The sequence below is a fragment of the Puntigrus tetrazona genome, chromosome 19, assembly GCF_018831695.1.
Source record: "Puntigrus tetrazona isolate hp1 chromosome 19, ASM1883169v1, whole genome shotgun sequence".
Taxonomy (NCBI): domain Eukaryota; kingdom Metazoa; phylum Chordata; class Actinopteri; order Cypriniformes; family Cyprinidae; genus Puntigrus; species Puntigrus tetrazona.
The window spans coordinates 17,883,303-17,910,903 of record NC_056717.1 but is presented as its reverse complement, the minus strand read 5'-3'; the positions used below and the strand labels follow the sequence as shown (position 1 = coordinate 17,910,903).

Below are 27,601 nucleotides of genomic sequence, written 5' to 3'. Positions count from 1 at the left end.
CCCCACGTCAGCATTTCCCCAGCTCTGTCTGTTTAGAGATCTAAATATCCTATTCGTCTGATCCAGTAGCACACGTAACTCATGATACGATAAATAGTACACACTGCGATGCGCCACGTTGCGTCAGAATTGCGTATTATATCATTACTGAAAGACAATATATGTATTTTCAAACTCTGACATCAGCTTCGCAATTTATTGCTTGTTTAGATGACTTCCTTCTATATTAATTTAAACAGGAAATAACATGTGACCCTGGAGCACAAAACAAGTCTTAAGTCATTGGGGTTTATTTGTAGCAATATCCAAAAATACATTGTGTGGGTCAAAAATCATTAAGATATTAATTAAAGATCATGTTCCATGAAGATATTTTAATTACTACTGTGACTTGTTTTGTGGTCCAGTGTCACATATGAAATTAAAAATGATGTTTATTTAAAAATAAAATGCACATCCCTACTTGTCTCTCATTCCACCTCAGCAATGTTACATTTCCCGCTCTTATTTTCAGCGCTATCATTTTTGTCATTATTTAAGCTACAGCTAGCCATGAAATGACGAAGCACAGACTGCATATTAGTAAAGAATACTTTATTCAAAGATGGGAAATGGTTTGTGTCTGCATCTGAGAGAGAGAGAACGAGAGAGAGAGAAATTTGAAAGTAATTTGCTTGGTCCCCCATTAAGACGAGATGGCTGGCATTTCATAAGAGCACAGCAGCAGCAATCTTTTGGCAGCGTGTACCTTTTTGGATAATCTTTAATTAATACCTTAACAACCACTAATTGCTATAATGACAGTAGCAATAAAGTAGTACCTGCGATATGTGCTGTCACCAGAAAAAAAGTTTTCCATCTGGTTTATCATAAAAATTCACCTGAAAGATGTACTGGCCAAAGGCGGATTTGAAACAGTATACAGTCCATTCATTGCAAGACCACAATATGCTTCAGTCATTCCTCTGAATACCTTCACTGTGAATTACTTGTCTGCAACTGTTTTTCTGTGAATTGCCAGGTCCAGTAAGTCGCATAGCAAGAATTAAATTCAACAACACAATAGCCTTGTTTTCTATTGAACTCAACTATAGCTCTCAACCTTCAAAGAAACAGCATGTGTTATTTACAACCTGTTCATTTCTACGCCACCAGCATCAGCAATCCCAACTGAAAAAAACAGGTTTCCCTGAACACATACCTCATCTTACATCTCTTTCCAATGAACAGGAGTGATCAATATGGCGGATAGGCCATTAGAGTTGTTAGAGTCATCTTCAGTTTGATTGTTCATGAATATGAACCTGTGAAACTGAACAATACATATTTTGCATGGTTTTAGCAGTAGTAGTACAATTTATGATGCCAGATATCATAACACTAACCAACAGTTCACAAGATTTTGGCTGTGTTAACATTTAGTATAGAGCTGTACTTACATGACTGAAAACGGTTGAGACCAATATGGCCACAAATGCACTGATTTTACATAATTTCCTGAGCCCCCAAATAGTAAGACTAGCTTACCCCATATGATATGGATTTGGGGTTGACTACCTGTTTGGCAGATTGGGGCAATGTTCAGGAAACCTGTTTGGAAACAATCTTTTTTTGTTGTTAATTAGACTTAATAGCTTTAAATGTCAATAATTACTGACAAGCCAACTGAAATGGTAATATTCTGCTTAATGTTCATTAGTTGCACAGAGCCCTACAAAAGTTTGAAAACATTCAAAGGGGTCATTCACAAAGAATGGGTTCATGAGATGCGAGGATATATATATATATAAAAAAAAAAGTCGTAGAACTGTTCATGCTTAAGACGGCGCAAAATATGTGAGACGGAAACGCAGCTGCGAAACATCCTTCTAGTGCATGTTTACATAAAAAACTATGGACAAGCAGAACAATGGATGTGCAAAGCCAGTCAGCTTTGAAAAATGTCAGCACAAATCATTTCTTAGAATGGAAGCAAGTAACTCAATAAAAGTGATTTTCCTGTGGATTACGTAAAGCAAATAAATATTCATCAGAGTTAGACTGTGATGCTTTTTTACTGGATTTAACTGTCCTAGGTTTCTTTTTTGAAGATTATTTGGTCTGCACACTTTAAGAGCTTGACTGATTAACAGACCAATCACAAAATAGGTTACATCAACTCAAGTATGTTCTGGATATGTTAATATTTTATTTACTAAAAGGTTTGTGTAGTCTCTTATCAATGCAAAATCATCACAAAACGGTAAGGATTTATGCTGATATTGTGAAAAACCCCACTTTACCCAAGGCTTTTCCAGACATTTGTAGGACACTGTATGTGTAAGTAGAAAAAGCAGAACAAGAAAGAGAGATTTACCTCAAATACCCGTGTTTTTTCTAAGTGACAGTAGAGAATCAGGGCACAGATACTGTGTTTGTGGCTCTGCTCCTACTTAGATATTCATAGGATCATCTCTGAACACCTCACACTGTCTGTCACTTCACAGAGATGATGGGAGAGAGGAAAGGAGATTCAACCCATGTCTCCACTGTCTTTGTGCCATTTCTCCAGTATGTCTCAGGGGATTATTAGTCTTTCTTCCCACACTCTCTCCCATTTCCCCTCCGCAGTATGTTTTTCTCTCCTCATCTGTTTTGTGACGGATGCACTCACTGTTTGGCTTTTTTTGGGGGGGCATGATGCGCTATTTCTCTCAAGCTGCGAAGCCATTCTTCCTCTTGCCAGTAAATGTTGCTGAGTCTCACTTACCCCCCGACCGCCTTCTCCGTCTGTTTCTGTCCATCTCTCTCTAATTCCCCTATCACTCTTTCATTTTCTTATCCACTTGTCTGAACCACTTCTTCAGGCCATCCTTCTCTTGTTTTGCGCTGACTGTGTCTCTTTCTCTAATACACTCTGTCTCATTTTGTCTTTCATTACCCTTGTACTGCTCTTGCCTCGTCGTCTTGTGAGGCCCTAATCTCTCCATCGGTCTACATCTCTGTCCACGTCAGAGGGGTATTCCATCTTTCACTTCTTCTGTGTCTCTCCATTATCTGAACCACTCAAACCCTCTAGCAGTTCTGCAACTCTGCTATCTGTCCTTGAAACAAGTGCCTTTTTCATTTTTTAGAATGAGAGTTTTTGATCTGGGTTCATATGAGCCATTCACCTCACGTCTACCACTATTATCAATATTTCTCTCTGTCTCTTCTGCTCTTCCCTCCCTCTCTCCTAGCCTTCCCGTCGATGAACGTTACCAAAATAGATTTTGACATCTTAGAGAAGTTTTGCACTGTGCTAGATGTGAGATGTACAATGTCACACAAGTTTGAGTAACACTTTACTGGCTGTTCCTCGGAGGTTCATGTTGGGTTATGAGGCGTTCGACACAGTCAGAAGGTCAATAATCAGTGTTTCACTTTTTATGTTTACGTTTTCATTCTACCGAACATTTTACCATATATTGAACCAACCCACTCGGCATTTACAGACACCTTGTGAAGGTCTTTAGCGTTCCACCAACATCATAGTACAGATTAAGATGTCTGAGCGAGCCTTAAATGTCCAATCAGAAGCGTTCTCAATCCAGATCTCAAGATTTTGCATTATTCCAAAGCCAGTCTTGGAAAAAAAGCTAAGTCACTGGTTTAGGGAGACGAATATTCCCCAATTACGCTCAAACCCAAGTTTCCCGAATGCCCTTTCTTTTCCAGCAAAGCAATCAAATGAAGTCCTTGGAAACTGCCTCCACAAAGTTAGGTGCCGACATAAGAATGGAGATGGTGCAGATGATGTTGAAAACGCTGAATGCCACCAGACAAAGTCGGTCAATTACGGCTGCAGCAAACTTCCACTGTTCGGCCACGCTGTCATTCTCATCCTGTCCGCGGAACCTATCAGCAACGTATCGCACTTCTTCTAAAATAGCCTGAAGCTGTGGGTCTCCACCTCCGCTGGTCCCCGAGCAAGAACAGCCTCCACCGCCACCGGACACTGTGCTCGGACAACCAGTGGCCTCCAGATTGGGAGTCGGAGGTGGTGGTGGGCTGCAAAACTGTGAGGGAAGGTGAGGTGGTGGGCTGGATCCTACCGCTGGAGGTGAAACCACCGCAGCACGCGGGCCGCCCGACATGCTATTTCTTTGCACAGACTCGGCGAGTAAGGATGGCGGCGAAGCTTCGTCGAGACTGGAGAACCCGATGTAGAGCAGGTTACCATTGTTGTTGGCACTGTTGGTCTGGTTGTGAAGATGGTGGGTGTGGCCGGCGGCGGCCGCGGCTTGAAGGAGGCTTTGGGGATGAAGCGGGTGTAGCGTAGAGGACGTGTGGTGGTGGTGGTGGAGGTCTGCTGAGGCGGAGCCAGGTGCATTTGGGAGGCTGCCGCTCTGGGAACCAGAAGAGCAACGTCTTAAGTGAGGGGCGCAAGGAGGGCGCTCAGGGTCTTCACTCTCACCTGGACGCTTCATACGCAAAAACCAGGCCACCCACTGGAGCAAGACTAGCTGAACCTAAGAGAAGGCAGATAAACAGGGAGGAATGTGTATAAGAGAATAATCAATTGTAGTGTAGAAACATTTTACATATTTTTTTATTTGTTTGTTTTGATTATTGAAAGAGATATTTCACCCAAAAATTCGAATTCTGTCATTAATTACTCACTCTCATGTAGTTGCAAATCCGTAAGACCTTTGTTCATCTTCGGAAACAAATTTTTAATATTTTTGATGAATTCTGAGCGCTTTCTAAGGCCAAGGTTGTCCAGATGCCAGATCTTGTATGAAACGCTTCTTTCTCACACAAATCGACAAATTGAAATCTCAACCCATGTGTCCCCTCATCTTGGCAACTTTACAACCCAGTAAAGCTTTTGATATCTGTACAGTAGTGATGCACGGATGGTGGTTATATCTGCAGGCGCTGTGGATAATCCGTGGGTCAGGTAATATAAAAAGGCATTCTGATGCAGGTGGATAAGATAAAACATTACATTTTTGTCATTGGATATTGTATATTGTTTTTGTGTGTTTGCTTGTTCGGAAAGTTGCAGTGACAGAAGAAGACTTAGATGGTGGTAAAAAAAAAAGAAAAAATTGTATATATATATATATATATATATATATATATATATATATATATATATATATATATATATATATATATATATATATATATATATATAAAATGTAAATTGAGATATAGCTTACACTTCAAAAGGCTATGATTTAACTGATTAAATATTAGTCCTGCAAGTTTCAAAGTCAGGTGCTGCGCTGCTTTGTTTACTGCTGTTATCAGGGATATTAGCAATCCCCACAGTGGTGAAGAATTGTTTAATACATTTATTTTTGTGAAAAAATGGCTATTTTTGTTTTGTTTTGTGCGCAAAAGGTATTTGTGTAGCTTTAAATAATTACAGTTGAATCCCTAATTGAACCATTTTACCCTTGCTACATTTCTAAGTTTGAGAACATTTCAGTTGTGTTGCTGTCTATAAAGGGTCAGAAAGCTCTCTGAATTCATTAAAAATATATTAATGTCTTCCAAAGATGAACAAAGGTCTTATGAGTTGAGAATGACTTGAGGGTGAGTAATTCATAACAGAATTTTCATTTTAGGGTGAACTATACCTTTAATCACTTGAACGTTGAACACTGAGTGATAAAATATACCATATAACATAATTATAAAAGTTTTTGTCTTGAACTATATGTGTTTCTTAGTGCTACTCATTCTATTGTTGCTAGTTGAGGATACTGTAAGGATGATTTATTTAAAACTGAATTAATATAACTGTGTAATTGGAATTATTTGGATACCATCCTTTCCTCAAGTTAAGAATATTATCTTTATATTAAAAAGCTGAATCAAATTTTAACCATATCTTGCTTTCTCTGTAAACAACATTAGCCTTGAATCTTAAAAGTAAAATGCACTGTGCAAGCTGATAATTTTATGTATTTATGTGAGAGGAAGCATGCATTTCAGGCCGTTTTTAACTATGTACTGCATATGCTCTACACGTACAGTAGATTATACTGCACTGTCTGAACAACAAATAAAGCAAAATAATCCATGCTAATTTTTTCAGCATCTGCTGAGTCAATAGTGGAAAGTTTTGGAAGGAAAGGAGTTGTAAAACAGCAACATATGACAGCAAGGACTGTGACGGAGAGATAGATAAAGAGGTGACAAGCTAGAATTATTCAGTTGCACTGCTGAGTCTTGGCCAAGGTGAGGCATAAAGCATGTACGACTAGTGGGGTTGGCAACGCTTTCATCCGCAAAAAAATGCAATTTAAGCAACTAGGTTCTTTTTTGGCATCTTCACACGTTTTTTGTGTGTTAAAAGATTATTCAGTGCATGTTTGGCTATCATAAACAAAAGCAGTTCAACTAGTGCAATATCAGAAAATTTGCAGAATATATGTAATGGAAACAGGAATTACCAAGACACTCTAGACAGCTGAGTTGTGTGTTTGCCCTTGAGGGTTTGACAAGAAGCACAACAACATCTTTCTGATCAGTATCCACCTTTTAGTATCTTCTTCTGAACTGTATCTCTTTTTAGCTCTGTAGATTGTAAGATAACTACTGTTGCTGTTATGTAAGTGTTGCTTTTTTCCCGGTTGTTCAGATAAAGAGTCTTTTTCAACTCCTTTGAGCCCTGGCTCTGGCGGACATTTTCAATAACTACACATGTCTTGCATTGGGTGTGAATGTTGCTAAAAGCTGAACGCAGGATAGGATCATAGGACGTTGTGCTCAGGCAAGCGTGTAGCTATTATTATTGCTCATACTTTGAGTTAGAGATTAAATAAACCTCTAACCTTCAGTGTTAATCCTCAAATTGTGCAGCTGAGATTACTTTTATAAGCAGTGAGGCACTCCATTTTTGTCAGGCAGCTGAAAAATTCCATAGATAGGACAGAAGTCATGTCTGAGCGTCAGAAAATGATTGAGATTTGAGCCTTTTGAGGCCACCCTACGCTACCATTGAAATAAAACTTTTACTTAGAAAAGATGCTTTCAATCCATCAAAAGTGACAGTAAATACACGACAATGCATGTTACAAAATATTTCTGTTTAAAATAAATGCTGTTCATCTCTTACTCGTCAAGGAATCCTGAAAAAAAAAAATCACAAAAATATAAAGCAGCACAGCTGTTTTCAGCATTAAAATATTTTCAATGCAAGCAATGTTTCTTAAGCTGCAAATCAGCATATTAAAGTTATATCTGAGGCACCATGTGACACTGAAAACTTATATATATATTATATGTATTAACTATAAATTCTGCTTTTCTACCACAGGAAATTTTTTTTTTTTTTAAATTGCATTTTGTATTATATTCAGATTTCTTTAAGAAGCATGCAAAAAGCATGTGACCCAGAATTGATGTCAGTCTCGGTGAGTAAATACACCTGTCAGCTTTCTCTTGTTGTTGCATTTGGCTTTGTAAGTGAATGGGGTTCGATCAGCAGGACCGGAGCACATCAGCTGAGCTGCTAATTGGCTCGCAGAACGCTCAAATACGCTCGTTCATCAGCGCCGACAGATCGCAGATCTATATCCATCTGCATCCTATTTACTCATTTAGTCCCCTTCTGTTGGCTTTATCTCTATTATCATTGAATAAGTAAATTACGGCTTTCAATGCAACTGACATGAGAGAGACGTTGCTGCTTGCATTTGCGGATCAGGGCATTGATTGTGTATGCGTTTGTGTGTGAATAGACGTACCCATTTGGGCATGTTCCCTCCGTTGGGGTCATGATGGTGATATTGGAGCACAACCACTGTCGCAATAACTGACATTCCAACAATGATCATTATACTGGCAAAATACTGTCCTGAGAGAAACAAAGAGAGAAAAGCATGCATAAACCTCTCATTTATTACTCTCTTAGCCAGAATAGCCTTTTATCGTCAGTCATGCTAGTAAAAACCAGGGCAAATGTAACAAAAAAAAAGGGGCATTGACGCAGAGAAGAAAGGCTGAATGAGGAACAGATGAGCGAACCATAAAAAGTCAATCATAAAGGAGAGGGGGAAGCAGACAGGAGAGACAAAGCGCTGTGGGTGAACACTCTTCCAGCAAACGCATTTCTGCAGATTACATCTTTGCGGCTTCTGAGGGCCTATAAACCAGAGGGTGGGAAAAGAGAATGTGGGACGGACCGTTTTTTTCTGGAGGATCATCTGTAGGTCTGTTTCATTTTGATTTTTCTCCTGCTTCTTCTCTCTTCTGACCTGCTCATCATTTCCAGTTAACGGCCTTTTACGATTCATGTTACAAATTACCGTGAGAAGCCAAGCGTATGGTTGCCAAGACCAGGGCTTTTGGCCGTGATACAGAATGGGGATCAATTTATTCTTCAGTGGTGCAATGTGTGCATCTCGGCCACGTAAAATATACATTCTTATGCACCAAATTTTACATATCATTAACAAAAAGATCAAAGGCTTGAATGAAGACTCTAATATATTCAAGAGCCCCGTGTTGTCATTTGCAAAAGAACTAAGAGGGATAGATGCTGAAATACTGAAACACAAAGTTCAAATTAGCTCACCTTCAGGTCATCCACGATGTAAATAACTTTACTTAATGAGAATTGAGGTTTGAATAAATTTGCCATTACATGACTTGTTTACTAAATGGAGTGAATGATGCCATCAAAATGAAAGTCCAAACATCTGATAAAAATTCCACACCAGTCCATCATTTACCAGCTTGTGAAGTGAAAAGCTGGGTGTTTGTAAGAAACAGATCCATCATAAAGACAAGTCCTTAATCAATAAAAATATATTATAATAAACTGTTATCCTCTTACATCAAAATCAACTGACATACTATATGTATAGAACTCTTTTGATATGCGTTTTGAGGTTTGCACATATTTCTCTCCTGATTCAGATGAGACACTTTTCTCTGGAGAATATTACAGATAGAGGACATGCATTTAAGCTGGAAGCCAAACGTCTTCATGATGAATTTGTTTCGTACAAACGATCGACTTTTCACTTCACAAGATCGTATTTGATGAACTGAAGTCATGTGGATTATTGGGTTTTTGTGATGTTTTCATCAGCTGTTTGGACTCTTATTCTGACAGAACCAATTAACTGCAGAGGATCCAATGATGAACAAGTGATGTAATGATAAATTTCTCCAAATCTAGGGTTGAGGGGGAGTACATTTTTGCAGCAAATGTGAATAAACGATTCCTTTAAAGTTTTAAAATATTGACAAATACAGACATGCATGCTTTACCTATTAGTGGGATGGAGTCTGAGGTTGCTGGCATGATTTCTGCCACCAATAGCATGAAGACTGTTAATGAGAGTAGCACAGTAATACCTGTGGATAGGTATAAAACAAAAAGAAATGGACTGCATGAAACATACATGTAATTGCATAATGAATTATACACATATAACAAGATATTAAATGTTGACTGCTCCCGGTGGATGAATTGGTTAGTATTAGACATTTTTAGCTATGTACTATATATAATCTTTTATTCAAATATTTTCGACTATATTAAACTGTGTGAAATGAAAGTTCATTTAATCTGAGCTTATTTTCGTATCTCTTATTACTATAAATCTAGTTCTGTATCACTGCAAGTCATGTCTACAAATAGTAGTATATATATATTATAAATAATAATTCTTTAATATATATGCATTTATTTTTCTATTCACTGGCATTACATCTCCAGCATGGCGGAGTAGATATTAGCATCTGCCATTGAAAAACCAATAGCAGTCGACCGCTAAAATAAATGCGTAGTTATACGGCATCTCTAGTTATGTGCGACATTGGCACTACATGAGATGCCCAAACACAGCTTCTTATTGGATGTAACTCATCTTGACAGAATTTGATTGGATCTGATTGGACGGCAGTGCAGGGCTTGATGGAGTGATACATAAAGTGAATTACATCAGGCCATTTCTCTTCCTCAATCGCTCTTTAGTTCGGTTCAAGTCATCTCCCTCCCTCTCCGGCTGCTATCCATCTCTCCCTCCTCTCTTCCCCCACACACACAATCCATCCATCTCTATCTGCTGTTTAAATCTGCTTCCGCTCCTTCGCTCGGCCTCCATCCTCTTACATATGTTTTTTTTGCGTAGATTTATAAGTGCTATCTTGGCATAATGAACACTCAATAAAATTATTGTCACAAATACTCCACCAAATGAGACTAAGCAAATTCATCAACAGGATTCATAAAAAAAAACACTCTTGGCTTTACACCAGAGCTACCATTAACATTTTTAATTAATTAATTGTGTTGTATGCTGATTAATTGAGCACAATTATTAGAGCTTTCACTGTTTGCATTGCATTGTATTACAGCCTGTGCATTAGTGGTGGGGATTTTTCAGTAACTCTCAGTAGGTGGCAACAAGTGATATATGAGTGAATCACAAATGATTGCTCATTCAAATGATTCATTCAAAACAGACTGATTCATAAAACAATTTGCTGTTTTATTGAGTGAGTCATCTACTTATCCATTCAGAAATTTATGAATAAAATTAAGAAAATTAGTGAAAAGGTAAAACCTGTAAAAAAAAAAAAAATCTATATTGAAAATTCCTCTGGATTAAATATAAACCATATTTTACAGATTATGTTTACAGTGAGTGACACCCCGAAGTCTTTGAGTCACTCACTCATCTGATTTGTTTGTTTGGAAATATTTTTTTGGCAGAGCAAAAATAACTGCCAGTATTGTTAACATGTAAGTTACTCATTATTTTTGTTTATTGAACTGGTGTATATAAGAAAAATATTTTGTTGTTATGTCATATCTTTAATTTGATCAAATTCAATGCGTGCGCGTCGCGTATACTCGCCAATACAAAATTGGGTGGTGTGACTACTGTGCTGATGAAATTGGCGTCATTTTTGGTACATGTAATGGTTACTGAAGCTATTTGGTTACAAACATTTGTGCTCCACAGAAGGTCATACAGTTTTGGAATGACAGGAGGTTAAGGAAATGACAACAAAACTGTCATTTTTGGTGGATTATCTCTTTAATGTATGCTTTTTAGAAAAAAGCCTCTTCTGAGGTCTATCCTAAACTTGTTTCCGATACTACATCTATCAAAGTTGTTTCAATATTGCAGGCCGTGTTCCTGGAAAGTGCCATGCATTCTCTCTTTCTCTCTTACACACATTGACTCATCACTGCTTTAATTACATCAATAGATTAATCGCCCATATGAGTGAACAGCAAAGCACTTCCCTTCACTTGCAGTGATACACATTCCTGAATTGAAGAAACTGCCTCTTTTCCATTTTCTATCTAAGCCTCTGTCTTCTCACTCTCCTCTACTTATATACTGTGAGTTCATGCCTCTTTACATTTCCTGACAGACATATACAAAATTCTTTCCATTCAATCTCTGGTGACTGTTTTTGCTCCTCTTTGAACTGTCTGCATCTTTTGATGGCAAAGGTCTCTTGACAGAGAGTGGATAAAAGCCCTTGATGTAAACCAAGAGTTCATTCGACATGACACAATCAGGCGCTATCTATGAAATAAAGCACCCACACATTTTCTTCTACGTGTCCCTGCTCTCTGTTCTTTCTCTAGACCTTGGCAAGCTTGTGAATTTTTTTTTTTTCCTCAGCACTGAAATGTAGATATGCAAAGCTATAACACATAACAGCATCTTTCTTCCAAATCAGTCATGTTTAGTTATGAAACATATACGTAATCTAACTCCAAAAACAAGATCTTTAAATTTTATGCCATCTCCGCTTTTTTCCTGCTTCAGTAAGCTGTCAATATATTTCTCTTTCTCCGTCTATCTTTCGTAATACCTAGTGAAATCTTCTCTCCGGAGTCGGCAGGCAGTAGAAAGATAAGCAAGGTCATTGATGAAAGGAGGACGCAGGGAATGAGGAGGTTTAAGGCGTAGTAGAGCGTCCGTCTGCGGATGGTCACCACAAATGTGACATCTGGGTAGGGTTCCTTACAGCAGTCATAGTACAACTCGTTTCTTGTGCCCGGCACACCTGATTAGACACAGCATGTGAGGAAAATAATGAGTGAAGGATAAAAAAAAAAAAAAAAATGTTTTTTTGTGTGTGGATTGGTCTCATGTTTAAAGAGATGCTGTTGTCCTCAAGAGCAGCCGAAGCTGCTCTTCCACCTTTGATCTACTAGAGAAAAACAACATCCTAATCAGCAGATGCCAGCCAGAAGCAAGCTCTTCTCTGCGACTGAGCTTCATCCTTTTGTCTGAACATCATTAGAGATCTCCTAAGTTTTTTATAGTGTCCTCTGCAGCCTTTCAAAAAGCGTAAAAGGGAAGAAGGAAACCAAAACTAAAGTGGAAGCGAGGAACAGGTTTGTCATCTGTGTATGGTAACTAGCATACATGGAAAAACAAAACAGGCCTAAACAAAACGCTACCTAACCTGGGGTTCTTGAGGGAACTGCAGGGTGCACGCCACAAGGTGATGAAAATCTAATAATTAATTATTCAGAATATAAAGTTAAAAGAAGTAATTGTGGCTACATGATAATTGCAATATTTTCCAATGTATTCACCATCTTAGGGCAGCTTGATATCTTTAATAATTTAACTTTTTAGGAACAGACGTTTACAGCAGTATTCCACCAAAATAAAAGCTCAAGGATTTAAAATGTTTAAAGCTTGAGGGCTTGAACATTTCAAAAGGGAGGATTTACAACATAATTTTTTGTAACTAGTGTAAATTTAATGGACTGAGACACTAATACAACTAAACAAGATGTTTGTTTCCGGCTACAAAGTCAAAATAAACCTCTTTTACTGTAAACATGCAAATGAGTTTACTGAATTAATTATTGAAATAGTAATTCTCTTGGATACTAGAAGTATTTTAGATTAACAAAAAGTTTCAGAACCTCCGCTTTAACCAACTAGTGCAGCTTAGCCACCTAGCGGCTTTCATTAGCGACCAATTACTTTAACTAGTATGACTATCTAACCATTAAGCGACTAGTAATCCGTCTTACTCAGTTACACATTCTTTAAAATTAGCAAGAAAATATCTATTTATTCACAAACACATTTCTTGTCCTCGTGTTGAGAAAAACTGGGAGTAGTGCAGAGCCAAAGGCATTTTCTTCAGCCTGAGGCTTTTCATTTTACTCGGTGTTAAATAGCCATTACAATCATCAAAAATATATTCAAATGAAAGCAATCTTTGATTTTGTATAACTGATTTGAGGTTATAACCAGTCTAGAATCAGCGGTTTATTTAACAAGTTACAGACTGATTCATATTAGCTGTAATCTAGTGATATCAGTACCTAAACCAGCTTGGACCAGTTCTGACCACATAAGCTGGTTTGGTAACACTTTATTTCAATTTGTCTTTGTTACTCGTTACATGTACTTACTATTACAGGAACAATTAATTATGCATAGTTATATGCAAGCAACCCTAATCCTAACCATAATAAGTTATATACGTAAGTACATGTACTTATATAAATAAATATATCACTCTGTACATAAATGTATAGTTAGACTGTAACAAGGACACTTTAAAATAAAGTTTAACCATGGGTTTAAATTCCAAAAGTATTGTTAAGACAATGTAAACCATGCAAAATACGTTCAAAAGTGTGACTGGCATGATATTACAGATGTGCACAGCAATGAAGCAAATGAGAAGAGAGTCAGTAAGAGACAGAATTGTGCAGTGCAAGATGTTTTTCCAGTCCGCTTCCTCTTATCCACTCAATTTAATTACATTAATTTGAATACTAACAGGCTCATCGGATGAATATGAATGGACATGAATTTAACAAGATGGGCTGGATATTTTCTTTTCCAATTCTGAAGCCACTTCAGTTCTACACAGCAGGTATGAGTTCTCAGGCCTGCGAGCTTTAAAGGTGTACTTACAACATCTGTGCTTTTCAAAAATATGCAGCATGCATTTTAAACCAAGTGTGCATCTGCCAAACTGACCTCTCTCTGCCTGAGCCGTGGACAGTTACTACAGCAACACATAGCGCACATCATAATCTTCCAGTGGGTGTTACGTTTGCTTGGTCGTGAAGAGATGTAGTCTGTACTCACTCACCCACAAGATCCCACTCTCCGTTGGGCATGTAGCCAGAGATATCAGCCTCATTCATCTGGAGATCCAGCAGCCATCCGTCAAATGTCCACGAGCCGAATTTAAGCTCGCACTTCTGGATGTCAAACGGAAACCAGCGTACATCCACGTTACAGGTGCTCATGAAGATACCTGGGATGAGGAGAACAAATAGGAGAAAAATATCTACGATTTTCATTCTGATTTCAGCTGCTTGATGAATGCACTGCCTCGAAATGCCACGGTGCTTCTTCATCAGCTCCGTATTGCAGCAGCCAACACCAAATTGAATCCAATTGACCTTTTCACTGGAGTAAAACCAGACAGTTAAAAGATACACATTCAGAAATGCCAGAGCCCTAGGAAACACCGTTACATAAAGACCTTTATGCACTGTACGGATAACCATGCTGACACTCATTATTATTACACACAGACAGCAGCTAGATGGGTCATATTAGTAACCAAATAGGCTCACTCAAGTTTAAATACCGCAAATTAGGCAGATAAAGTCCTTTATTGTTTCAAACAGCCTGCAAATAAACCATTTTGAACACTGAAAAGAAAAATTAGGACAGATGGATGGGACTAGTAATTGCAGTGATTTGTCAGATACTTGCATATTTATTGAAGAATTTGACACTCGAATTGAAACAAAGGTAGGAAAAGGGAAGCTGATGTTACCTCTGAACACTGATTAAACAATCTAGAAAATTTACCCAAAAGGCACACCACGAACCCTTTGCAGTCGGTTCTGAATAAGTGATCCTCACACAGCAAACATATTTAAATGCACAATGACTAAATCGCCACAGGTGTACAAGTGAGCAGTGAGCAGTGCTTCAATGGAATTATTGAAGAATAACTGAAAAAATTGCAAGCAGTAGCACAACGCTTTTCTGTTTCAAAAGTGTTCTGAGTGGCTGTCAGAGAGCTGCTATCAGTTGTTTCGCTGGTTGCTCCGTTAACGGTCACGAAAAAAGCGCATCCTGGTTTCAATCGCTAAAACTAAAAGCGCATGTATCATTCATGCAGTAATCATCGTTCATAATGAAGGTGAAGTTACAGTGGGCTTAGGTGTTTGTTCAAATAAGCAAAGTAAGAGTGATGTTTTCTGTAGCAGACACCACTAGTAATAAGACGGCATAAGTAACTCAAATGAGAAGTTTCAAAGGAGAAAAAACAACAGAACATGCTGTTCATTCCCTTGACTACGCTAAATGCATTTTAGCCTTTTAAAAAGAGTTTCCAGGGGCGAGGAAAAAAATGGATAAAACGGCTAAAAGATTTCTTACAAAAAGAAACATTGATTTTCAGAGAAAAAGTTATATTTTTCAGGTCATACGTAATGTTCCGCTGTACTGACTCCATCCACAAATCTCTTCAAACCGATCTACACTGCTTCAGAAGAATCCTAAATAATTCACCTCTGTGCCAGGCCTCTGATATGAGACAGAAGATTCTCTTTAATCTATGGTCCAGATGAAGACCAGAAAGTCTTCTGAAAATGGTCCCAGGATCTCAATTCCCAGTTTTATGGGGGAAAAGAAAAAAAAAAACACTTTGAAAATACTTGGCATGATCATACACACACACACACACACACACACATATACATAATTTTTTGTTCCATATTCCATTTCTGTCATGACGACTCTCGGAGGGATTGGCGTGGCAATGCACATGTCATTGTTAATGTGTTTGTTCAAGGCAAACTAGATCTGCCATGCTGCTGCGGCAAAAGTATCGTTCATGCCAATACATTCACAACATGCTGTTGTGAGCATATAAGAAACACAGCTGCTCCATTGCGCTTAAAACACTGCTCATTTTTGATCAAACAAATAAGAGTAATGCCTATGAAGAGTAATCCAGGTGCATCAAGGAAAACATTACTTTATTAAAATATTAAAACGCTAATGCAATCTCCTTACTGTTTTTTACTGACACATTCATAATCATCACTTCTGCCGGTGTGCTGTGGCAAGCTTTGCATGTGCACTTATTAACTTATAGGCAACTAAAGGCTCATATAATGATTTGAATGGTTTATTAATAATCGACCAGAAAAACCCTCTAGATATAACCCAAATGACATACATGAATCACTCTAGATCTATACAGGTGGAGCTGGGGAAGGCGGAGGGTTTCTGAAGTTCGCAACAACCGCTACATAAAGCACTAGCCAAGTATTTTTTAAGTGTTTTAAATCTCGTTGACAGCTGATATAAAAAGAACCAGTCAGCTGCACTATTTTGTCATTAAGATTGAATTGTAATTGTGATTTTAAAAGTACAAGACACGTCAGTATTTGACATCAACTTCCTATTTGAATGACCTATTTGCTTCTTCAATAGGTTTAACAAGATCTTTTTGCATGTTTAATTGTCAGACTGGTATAAAAAAGCAACTCTTCTCAACAAGCAACACCTAGTGCCTATTTATATCCCCAAGTTTAGTACTTAGTGTTTTTTCTTAAATCCCTAACCCTACGTATAGGAGCAATTTGACTTATAAAGCAGCACTAATTACATTTAAGCCTACTTATGGAACTGGGGGTCTTCCATGTGGCTACGATCCAACGCCAGTCCTAATGCATTTGCAAGAAGATTTTTTTTGTGTCGTAGGCACAAACTAAAATATGCCGCTGACAGTGAAATAAAGTGGAGCGAGTCAGTGTGTGATTCACTTATAAAAATTAGCCAGTCTTGCATTTCTAAAGGTTTTACAAAAATCATTCCACTGAGAATTAACTGACCCCTTTTTGTCTCTGACTCCACCTAGACCCCCTCGAGTGCATAAAAACCTACTCTAATATCTTGGCATTTAGAGAAATCTTATCCAAAGCAGTTTACTGTACACTCTAGAGCACAATGGTAATTTTTTCAAATCAGTCTAAATCTAAATCAATACTGGACTTAAACACAGCTCAGTCTAAGCACCTCAGACCTCTCCTGGATTTTTGCTGCCTTTCTTCTTCATGTCGACGGCGTCTACTCCGGGGAACCAGGTGACTAATCCTAAAAGCCAATCAATAAGAGCGGCTAGCGAGCTAGCAAACCCACTCCCGCTAAATGGATTCTTTAGATGAGAGGCATGGGGTAAGCAGTACGCTGAAAAATATTGAATAAGATGACGCAGAGAAGAGCAGAAACCTCTAGCTGAGGGAGGCAGGCGGTGAATGCTAAAAACCTCTTATGAGCGCTTACACACCTGCTAATCACGTTTTCATATGTCTGGACTGATACATGTAATATTCATATAGTTTTAAGGTTTTCGTTGGTCACCACCACCTGTTTTCAGCAGTATATATATATAAACACACATGATATTTAATTATACCCGTTTGCATTGTGAGGACGCTGTGAGATGAACAAAATGACAAAGACAGAGCCAAATCCTCATCAAGCCGGTCTTTGTGGAGAAATAAACGAAATGGTCCAAATACACACGTGTAACACATTCACACACACGCAGGCACTGTAGTTCGCCTTGAATCTGTCAGAAGAATGAGTCACCAGCCCTACAGGGCATCTCCTGTCAGTGCCAACAGGAATGCCACCGCAAACGCGGATGAGTCAATATTAGAATAGGGTAATACTCTGAAATTAAGTTTGCTGTCAACACAAGCCGCTCATTGCAGATTACTTCTAAATGAGTCTCTGATCTACTGCACACTTATAGCAATCATGTTCATATCATTTTAAATCAGAGTATTGAGAAGTCAGGAAAGCTTTCAAAAACAGATTTGCGTCACATTTCAGTCCAATTAAACCTTTCCCATAAATGCATAATTTAATATTATTTTATTAATAATATGTTTATTGCATTGTTTTTCTAATTGTTTATTTATATTCAAAGTATTTGCATAATCTGTATTGCATGACAATAAAACAATAAAATACATTTAATAATATATAACATAGGACACCCCACACTTTTTTATTAAATTTTATATTTTTATAACTTGTGTGTGTGTAAATATATATATATATATATATATATATATATATATATATATATATATATATATATATATATATATATATATATATATATACACACACACACACTCTGACACATATATAAAAATAAAGATTTGATAAAAACTGAGGGGTGACCTTGTCAAGAAAATGTGTATAAAAAAAAAATAAAACAGCCTTCGTTTCATTTCGTAGTACTAAATACACTGTACATTATTTATATGCTTACATTAGAGAAAATCAATGAAATTCATGAAATGTGGCATGGATTACACACCTTTCTCTGCAAGCATCTTCTTATCGCCATCCGTGTGCATAACATCACTGACTGACACAGATGCCAGGACAAATAGTTTCAGCAAATAAACAAAGCTTTATTTTTCTGTGTGTGTGTGTGTCCCTGGCATCTGCCCAGATCACTGGATTACCAAAATCTGTTCACTCCCACAAGCCACTAATGAATAAACATATTTCTGAAAATGAGATGTGAGATTTTCTCTCTATTTATGTCTGTCTTTTCCCTCACTGCTTTTCTTCTCTCCTCATCTCGCTGCCTGACTTGACTTCAAAAAGGCATTTGATTTCTGTTTGCTACTGAGGGACCGGATGACTTTAATGCGAGAAAGAGAAAAGCAGCGTTAAATTGCGATGAAATCAGCGTGAGCTGCAAATACGAGCCATTGGGGCACGATCTGCTCGTGATAGCAAATGCGAGTTTGTTTGCATCTGCAGTGGCTCTGAGGGTTATTTAAAGACTCCAGCTTTAGCGCTGCGTTGTGTATGAATCTGCATATGCATGTTAAAGATGAAAAAAGAGGCGTTTTTCTTCATAGGCATAAACTGAATCTGTGAGGATGGAAAAACCATGTCAATGCTTCAGCCTCTATTAAACGCACAATGCGTATATTTTCATCAAAGGGAGATTTCTGTTCTTGTTCGGTTTTCCAAAAATAAGTGCAATGTGCATTTGCTATGCATATTCTTAAGCACTACTGCCCTCAGAGGAAATAAAGTAGCTGCAACATAATTCATGAAGTTCCCATTTCCTTTTGCGCCATAAACGTCTCTGTTTCTGATGTACAAATCTAGAAATTGATGACCCATACGCCATCACTTACTACGACAAATGAAAGAGGCTTCTTTGATTTCCATACTCGGCATGCAGAGAGCTCTTTAATACTTAAACGGCTTTTAAAAATTACATCTCTTCATCTGTATGATAGCATTTCTACCGACAACATTCATGTATGCTTCAACTGTTGCACTTCCCATAAAACAGGTGACCTTTTCCTGCTGCCTTCCGATGTTTATTTCCGTGCAGAAATCATTTTATAGCTTAACGCTTTGCTTTGAATACCACTGGTGTTTTTGTGTTACGAACCGCGGCATACAATTGCTTTTATCATTATATGTGCCATAAACCTTAAGCATAAGCGTTCGCACTGACCTGGAGGCAGGTAGTTGCAGTAGCCACTGGAGTTTACTACAATATTCGATTTGAAGGTGGAGTCGAACTTGTCATCTGCACTGCAAACGGAGAAAAGGTGCATATATTAGACATTTTATATCGGGTATCAGGAAATATTGCAAGCCAGATTCAACACATTTTTAAAAAATACCAAGCCGCTGCTCAAGAGTCATTTTTTTTAAGACAATGGCATGAGATAATAGTCATCAGATTACGCTAAAAGTGAGAAAAGATTCCTGTGGTTCATAAGGTTGTAACAAGGTACGAATGAATAATGTCCTTTTCAAAAATTAGCTTAAGGCCATGATTAAATTTAATGTACAACTAAGTAGCAAGCTCCCAAGTGAATCGGCTCTGACTTAAAACAAAAAAAAAAACGGGAAGTCTACAGCGAAGGATGTTAATAGGCTGTTTGGACACCAGCTCTTCGACTAAACGATCTGCTTTTGCCCAAGGACCAAATTTTCAGTTCATTGATCTGTAGTTGCTCTTCTGTTTAGCCCCACGCTTTGAATTATGGCCCCAATACCGCAATCCTCAATCACACGCACACAAACTAACGTCTGCTGATTCCAGTTCCCAAGGATTCTTTACCCAAGCACATGCGGATTGACATTTTTGATGCTGCGGTTAGAAGTTCATCATTTCACAATAGGATTTTCTGCCTGCCTGCATGATCGCTGTAATTACTGGATTTCAAATTCATTGCTATCTCATTAAAGGATGTGCTATGTACTTGTTTCACTGCTTATTTTCAAAAGCGACTTGAAAACAAGAAGAAACAAGACGCAAGATGGAAATGCTGTATGTGCACAAATGAAAAGTGATACAAAACCACCAAAGTAATAATATTCAATGTAATAATATGAATGACAAAAAAAATGTCTTGTTTCAGTGATACAAATGCTTCTATACCTATTGTAGAGCAGGATGTCTGGTGTCCACACTTGGTCTGTGGTGAAGCGAAGGTTTTTGACACCTGGGTACTCTGATTGGTTCCACTGCAGGTAATGATCATACCAGTGCTGAGGGATATATAAAGAACTGTGTCAGCCGTTTAACACATGCGCATGTATTCAGTCAGCAGTGCCGGCGAGTAACTAATTACATGTAACAGAACTGCTGAATTTAATTACTAAATAAATGTGACTGTAGTTAGTTACTGACAAAAAAATGTGTAATTAAATTACAGTTACTTTTGAAAATGTTAATGATTACAAAGGGGGTTACAATCGAGGTTTCACACACATAAAATGAGACACCAATTTTTCTGGAGTTTGGGACCATCTATTTAACTAAAACCTGTATTTAACCACAATCTCAAAGTGAAAAAAAGTGTACATGGCTCTGTGAAATGCTTGATTCTGATTGGTCAGTCGTGACGTTGCAAAATCATTCCCCGAAAAGCTAATAACAGAGATTAATAACTACAGTAGATTCTATATGCTTGCTAGGAAATTTTTTTAGTTGTTTTGCATTTGGTTAGCTAATGCAATATTAAATCTCAATTAGACTCGCTCTCTGGTTTCATACAAACACAGCTGCTGCCATATTGTTTTGTACACTGTAATGGATTATAAGATAACTAAATAAAACTTGATGTGCATTATCTCTTACTTATTATAATTTTAATTCAAGTAATTATGCTACGGTAATGCTAGTGTAAGGTTAACCCCTCCGTGATTTAAATGTTTCAAAATTATTAACAGTTCAAAATATTGGAAATTTTGAAAAGTAATCAAATAGAATAAGTTACGTTGCTTTAATAAAGTAATTGAAGAGTTACCCTACTTGAATAGGGTAACTTGTAATCTGTAACCTATTTCATTTCCCAAAGTAATACCGTCGGTAAGGCCACTTATAAGGCCACTTTAAAATAGATTCATATTCTGAATCATGACCTTTCAAAAAAAAAAAAAAAGCAAAAAAACAAGGTTACAGTGTGGCACATACAATGGGATAGATTTTTTTTTGGAGGATTCCCTAAGAAATATACCATTTGAGAAATGAAAATACATTGTTTCTGTTTAAATTCATGTATTATTTGAGCTATTTCAATCACATATTTTATACTTGTTTTAAGAGTCACACTGTCATGTCAACAAAGTTTTGTGGCTTTATTATTAATAGAGTGAGTACTTTAATATTTATGGATTGGCCCCATTTATTTCCATTGTAAGTGCCTCGCTGTAACCCAGATCATTTTCTTGAAGGAAAAATAAAAAGTGAAACTTCATTTTGAGGTAATCATTATCAAATCTGTACTGAACCCAGACAAACTGATGTCATAGATATAATGATATATCATTAGGTCATTTACTCAAAGAAAAGTCTACTAACTACTAAGATGTGGCTTACCATGTTAAGCCAGATATTGGAGGTCAGTACTTGATTTTTCTCATCCTGTACGAGCAAGAAAAGTTCAAAATCAAGATAAATGTAACAGAATGACAACTGTAAATGGTACTTAGAAAAACAGAAAAAAAAAGGTTGAAACAAATTTGAGGAATAAAAAGTATGCAGATCATTTGAGAAGCATACTGTGTAATTAAAAGGTCAATAAAATGTGGATAACAAAGATGCCACTACATAAAACGTGACCATGTAAAGACAAGAGGAACCAAAAAAAAATACACCTCGGGTTATCAGATAAACCCCACAACTCCACAACACACATGAAGTGACTTACCACATCCATGATCTGTATCAAGCTCATAGACAGAAAGACAGTGAGAGGCTGAGAGTCGTTTGCAACAGGCCTTTCCATGCGGTTATAATCCTTTAGGAGGTTCTTCAACAGGGTCCGCTGGTATGGACCTTGCACCGACACTGACAGAAAGACATGAAGGTACTGTACAGCCCAGAATCAACACATTCATTCACTGAGCCAAGATAGAACGACAGACAGATATAAGATATTCACAGGCTAATAGAAATGATACACAGAAACAATACAATGGAAAAAACGGACTGAATGTTAAAAGAGGTGAGGTGTGAGGGAGGCTATAAAGTATGTCTCACATATATGCCACTTTTGCCGATCGCTAATTATTGTCATTAGCTTTTAGCTTACATTTTGCTGTCATGAATTCTTAAGAATTACATCTGTGAAGAAGCAGGGATTAAAAACGCAATTATTTCTGCCTAATATCCCCAGAAAATAGGTTTTAAAGCCCGCGTGAAGAGCGTGTTCGTATGCGCATGGCATGTGTGGAAAAGGTGACTAATTGGAAGAGAATAATTTCAATGGTTAAAAGCAAGAACGGATCAGCTCTAGAATTTATTGCTCATTCACACTAGAAAAGCAGCGTTAGCCTTCAGCCACAACAACAGGTTTAATATCATCAGACTCCCACTGGCATTCTCAACTGACTATGACCACTAGCAGCAATGAAAAGAGAACATAGAGCTTGTAGCATTTCTGACATGACAAATCCTTCAGGGTCATTCCGAGATGTTTAGCAAAAGCATCAAGCGACGTTTTTCAGGTACAAAGACATTGCCTGAAGTGCATCAGACTCGAGATAAGCCGAAAAAACCCGCTGGAATACATCATTACTAATAAATGTGGAGGGATGCCATTGTTTATGTGAGTGAAGTAAGCACTGACAGAATTAGAAAAACGTGCTCCACCCACATATACAACTGAATCTATATTTGAACTCGTCGATCAATTTTATCTGGGAATTATTTTTACATGGTTTTATTCATTAAAAAAACTAAAAATTCAACCCTGGACACAAACAGGAGAAGAAATGTATTTAATAATGTGAATTTAAATGTAAAATGTAATTCATTTTCGCTTTCAGAAATTCCCTGGACACTGTATAAAGTTGAAACATATCCCTAGTTTGATTTATTTTGTTCATCTGTGGTGTTTTTTGACAAAATAAAATTACAAGTCGCATTTCTGAAAAGTGCATGAATGCTGCGTGGTAACACTTTAGAATAAGGCGTCTTTTGTTAGTTTATTAATTAACATGAATCAACAATGCATTCATAAGGCTATTTATTCATGTTTGTTAGTGTTAGTTAATAAAAATACAGTTGTTCATTCTTAATTCACGTTAGCTCACCGCGCATTAATAATATTAACAAAGACAATTGTGATTTTAGTAATGCATTAGTAAATGCTGAAATTAAGACTGATAAATGCTGTGGAAGTATTGTTCGTTCTTAGTTCATGTTTACTAATGTAGTAACTAATGAACCTTATTGTAAATCGTTACCGGTAAAATGAACTATTAATGCTTCAATAATATTAGTCTGTCGTCTACTTCGATCAGAGGAACTTAAAAACAAATTTTAAATTTATTTAAAAATTATTATACCATTATTCCACACATTACCGGGTTCTCTGAAAGACCCGCACAAAAAAACATAAACATGCATAAAAATAGCAAAATCAACAGAAGCCTATGCTTGGCGACATTTCCATCTACACACTTCACTTTCTGCAACTGTGAAAACATGAAGACACTGAATATTCTACGGCGTGACACAATTTTAAAAAATTATAAAGAGAATTATATATTAGGAGAATGTACGTGAAACAAATCCAAATGGCCTGGTGTGAGACTGACAACCCAAATAAAAGTTCTCCTGTATGACAGACAGGCGAGGAGAGAGAATGAAAGATAAAACAGAGAGAGGCTTTCCATGGCAACATACACACATAAATACACACACACACACACACACACACACACACACCCTCTTCTACTCCACTGCAGCAACATGTCCACTACAACACGGGAGATCTGAATCTACAAATGCATTCTGTGCCTCCGTCACCTCCATGCAGTCTATGTACTCTTGGATTTAGAGGAATGAATGAGAAAGAGAGAGAGAGAGAAAGAGAGAGAGAGAAGGGAAACGGGAGGGGGAGAGAAGGTGCAATTTATGATTGCAGCTTCTAATTCTTCATGGCAAAGCAATTTTGTTTCATTCTGCCTCTCGTTCCCTCCGATTCCATCTGATTTTTTCTCTTTCTCTCTCTCGACTGCAACAGTGGTAAAAAAACACACACACACACAAAACATCTGGTGGCACAAGGTTGCCCACAGGCAAACAGGTTTGCAAGAGCGCACAGAGAACTGAAAAATAAGAATAATCTAATTAAAAACCCAAGATCCCATGCTGCTTTCTTTTAAAATGTTTGCCCTCTCTTTCCTAAACAATTGTTTCATACACACACAGATTTATTTACTTACATGCGTGTGCACATAGTGAGGAACCTACCCTGGATCAAAGCGGAGATCCCACATAGAGTGAAAGCCAAAGAGTGCCACATTCCAGGAGATATGAAGGAAAAGCAGGGCACAAAACAGGAATGTGTTCGGATATGGAAAGAGGAGAAGGAAATATCCCGGTGGAGTGAAGGAGAGGAGAGGAAAGCAAGAGCTGGCTTGATGCAAGCAGTGGACAGAATAAATGTGATGAGAAGAGGTGGAGAGAGAATAGAGATGAGAGGGAGAGAGAGAGAGAGAGAGAGAGAGAGAGAGAGAGAGAGAGAGAGAGAGAGAGAGAGAGAGAGAGAGAGAGAGAGAGAGAGAGAGAGAGAGAGAGAGAGAGAGAGAGAGAGAGAGAGAGAGAGAGAGAGAGAGAGTGAGTGAGAGAGTGAGTGAGAGAGTGAGTGAGAGAGAGAGAGAGAGAGAGAGAGAGAGAGAGAGAGAGAGAGAGAGAGAGACTACCCGTGATGTCGGCAAATCGCAGCAAGTGAGAGAAAAGGGGGAAAAAAAGACCTGATTGATTCGAGACTCACAAGTCAGCTTTCTCTCCACCCAAATCTCTGAGATTCCTTAAGAAGGACAGATGAATGAGAAGGAGGATTGGGAATACAAAGGGAGGGAGATCATGGGCAAAAAAGGGGAATTGGGAAACTGATCTTCCCGTCTACCTAAACTAATCACATTCGGTTAAATCCTAGCCTCTTTCTTTTCTCTCTCTTTGTCCCACTTTCCTTCTCAGTTTTTTTTTTTTATAGAATCGCACAAATTCTCTAACCGAGGCTATCATCTTCAGAAAAAGTAAAACGTGTCAAGCTGAAAAGATTTTTTTTTCTCTCCAAAAGGTATACAGAAGCGTCGCTGAGTTTTATGATTTTAATATATTATAAGCGTGAGGTTAGTGTGTTGTTGTTGTTGTTTTTTTAAAAAAGAAGAAGTTTGATTGAACGAGGCTGCATTGTTTTCCTCCAAAAATAACAGCAGCACAACTGTTTGAAACATTGCTAATAATGAGAAGTGAGTACTGGCTGCTAAAAATGAATCTTTGTCGTTACAGGAATAAAAAAAAATGTTATAATGCTGGCTATTAAAACAGAACGGTTTTTTGTATTTATTTTTTTATAGATAGATGAACACAAGATAGCTATTGTAAATAAATTAGGGGAAAAAATAAAAGTAGCCTAATAAAGAGAGGTCTAAACTGATCATAATAATCGTCTGTCGTTTATTTCATTTGAACACAAACGCTGAAGAGTTGACCAGAAGCTCTCCCTCTGTCTGATTTATTATATTGAATAACTTACGCGGAATAAACGCACGCGGAAATGTCTATCACGGCAAATAATTTCGCCGATAATGTAACAATAACAACATAGGTATTTAAACGTTTAATAACTATCGCCCTCGTGAGTCCTAAAATAACTTACCTCAAAGATCGTTAGGACGGCGCGTGCACTTCCGGCCTGCGTCGCGCTACGCAACGTGGTCTGTGGGATATTTTCTAACCTTTGTGAATTATTATTAATGATGTTTTATTTTATTTTTTTACAATTATACAAATGTTTTGCATTAATTCACAGTTTATAATGAGCATTATAATCAGCTATGGCATTTAAATACAGTAGCAAATATATCTTTTAAGTAACATGGGCAAGCAATATATTGTGAAAAAGAATGTTAGTTCAACAGGAAACTGTCAGCTAACGTCCCTGGCCTATGTCTGCGTCCAGAGGAGTGATAAGCAAGCTGCATGCTTGAGAGTTGAGAGGGCCGGGGGTCGTGTATGTCTTTCTTCAGGTTCTACGGGTCACAGATGGAATGAGGAGGTCAGCTTTCCTGAAAAGAGGATACAACACCGAATGAGGCAATGGAGTCAGATAACTGAAGAGAGACGACGATAAATATTGAGAACCGCTGGAGTGTGAGCGCACTTTTCTGTGTGAATGAACTCAGCAGCTGATGTTTGCATTATATGCATCCGTCGAATAAATAATTTGAAAAAAAAACAGGTCACATTTAGCAAAAATTTGAACATCACAACATTGCAAAAGTAATAACAACAACAACAACAGCCATCATTTATTCTGTGTTGGGAAACTGCCATGTGAAATTGTTCGCTCGGATAGCACTTTTAGGCTAGCTGGGGCAAAATTTGGAGGAATGTTGTTGTTCTAGCTTGCATGTGGATTCACAGCGATTTACACGTTTTAGTATCTGTGACTCCCGAAAGCTAGATGCAGTGTGGGCTTATTGCTTTTGTGAAATTGACCAAGTGTGCAAAAAAAATAAATAAATAAATTCGAAGGCGTACCGGAAAAGTCAAGCTCATGTTCAGGCGCGCTTGTGTGGGTTAATGGGATAAGGGAGATTATGGTGGAGGGGGTTTAATTGAGGAAGTGCTGGGATATGCAAGTGGCACACAGTAATGTGCTTAGTTAAACTCCTCCTCTCATTCGTCCTGACGAAGTGCTGAGACAGGGGCTGGGGAATGGGAAACCAGAGAGCGAGTGAGAGCCCTATAATAGATTACCCTATTACTACAGATGCCCTTCGGTAGCCTCTTCACACGGGGAGGGAGCCGAGGTGAGCGGAACCACAGTCAGGCATCTGGAGAGGCTTTCACACCCCACTGATCTCTGAGAGAAAGCCTAACAGCGGTATAACATATAGATATGTCATGGAAAACAAGCGTTTAATACATCAACTAAAGACAGCGGCATTGAAAATTATGATGGCGAGATGCCTGATTGTGTTTAGCGGGAGAGTTTCTTACCCGTCCGGGTTTTGTTTTTCTTTAAAAGAGGGCGCTTAAATGCTCT

At 37.8% G+C, this 27,601-nt stretch overlaps 1 protein-coding gene across 6 annotated transcripts; it reads right to left on the bottom strand.

Moving 5' to 3' along the window:
• Positions 1–579: 579 nt before the first annotated feature.
• chrna11 (cholinergic receptor, nicotinic, alpha 11) lies at positions 580–26,722 on the bottom strand. Of its 6 annotated transcripts, XM_043216961.1 has the most exons (11): positions 26,210–26,722; positions 25,319–25,354; positions 22,244–22,383; positions 21,913–21,957; positions 20,470–20,579; positions 19,534–19,613; positions 14,089–14,256; positions 11,827–12,021; positions 9,256–9,342; positions 7,725–7,834; positions 580–4,490 (listed from the first exon to the last, which is right to left on the bottom strand). In XM_043216961.1, exons 3-11 carry the CDS (start codon positions 22,319–22,321, stop codon positions 3,705–3,707), a joined length of 1,659 nt encoding a protein of 552 aa, XP_043072896.1. In that variant the 5' UTR covers positions 22,322–22,383; positions 25,319–25,354; positions 26,210–26,722; the 3' UTR covers positions 580–3,704. The 6 variants fall into 6 exon arrangements, with proteins under 6 accessions (XP_043072896.1, XP_043072895.1, XP_043072894.1 ...); XM_043216960.1 differs by lacking the exon at positions 25,319–25,354; XM_043216959.1 differs by lacking the exons at positions 25,319–25,354; positions 26,210–26,722 and adding an exon at positions 24,796–24,966.
• Positions 26,723–27,601: the final 879 nt, after the last annotated feature.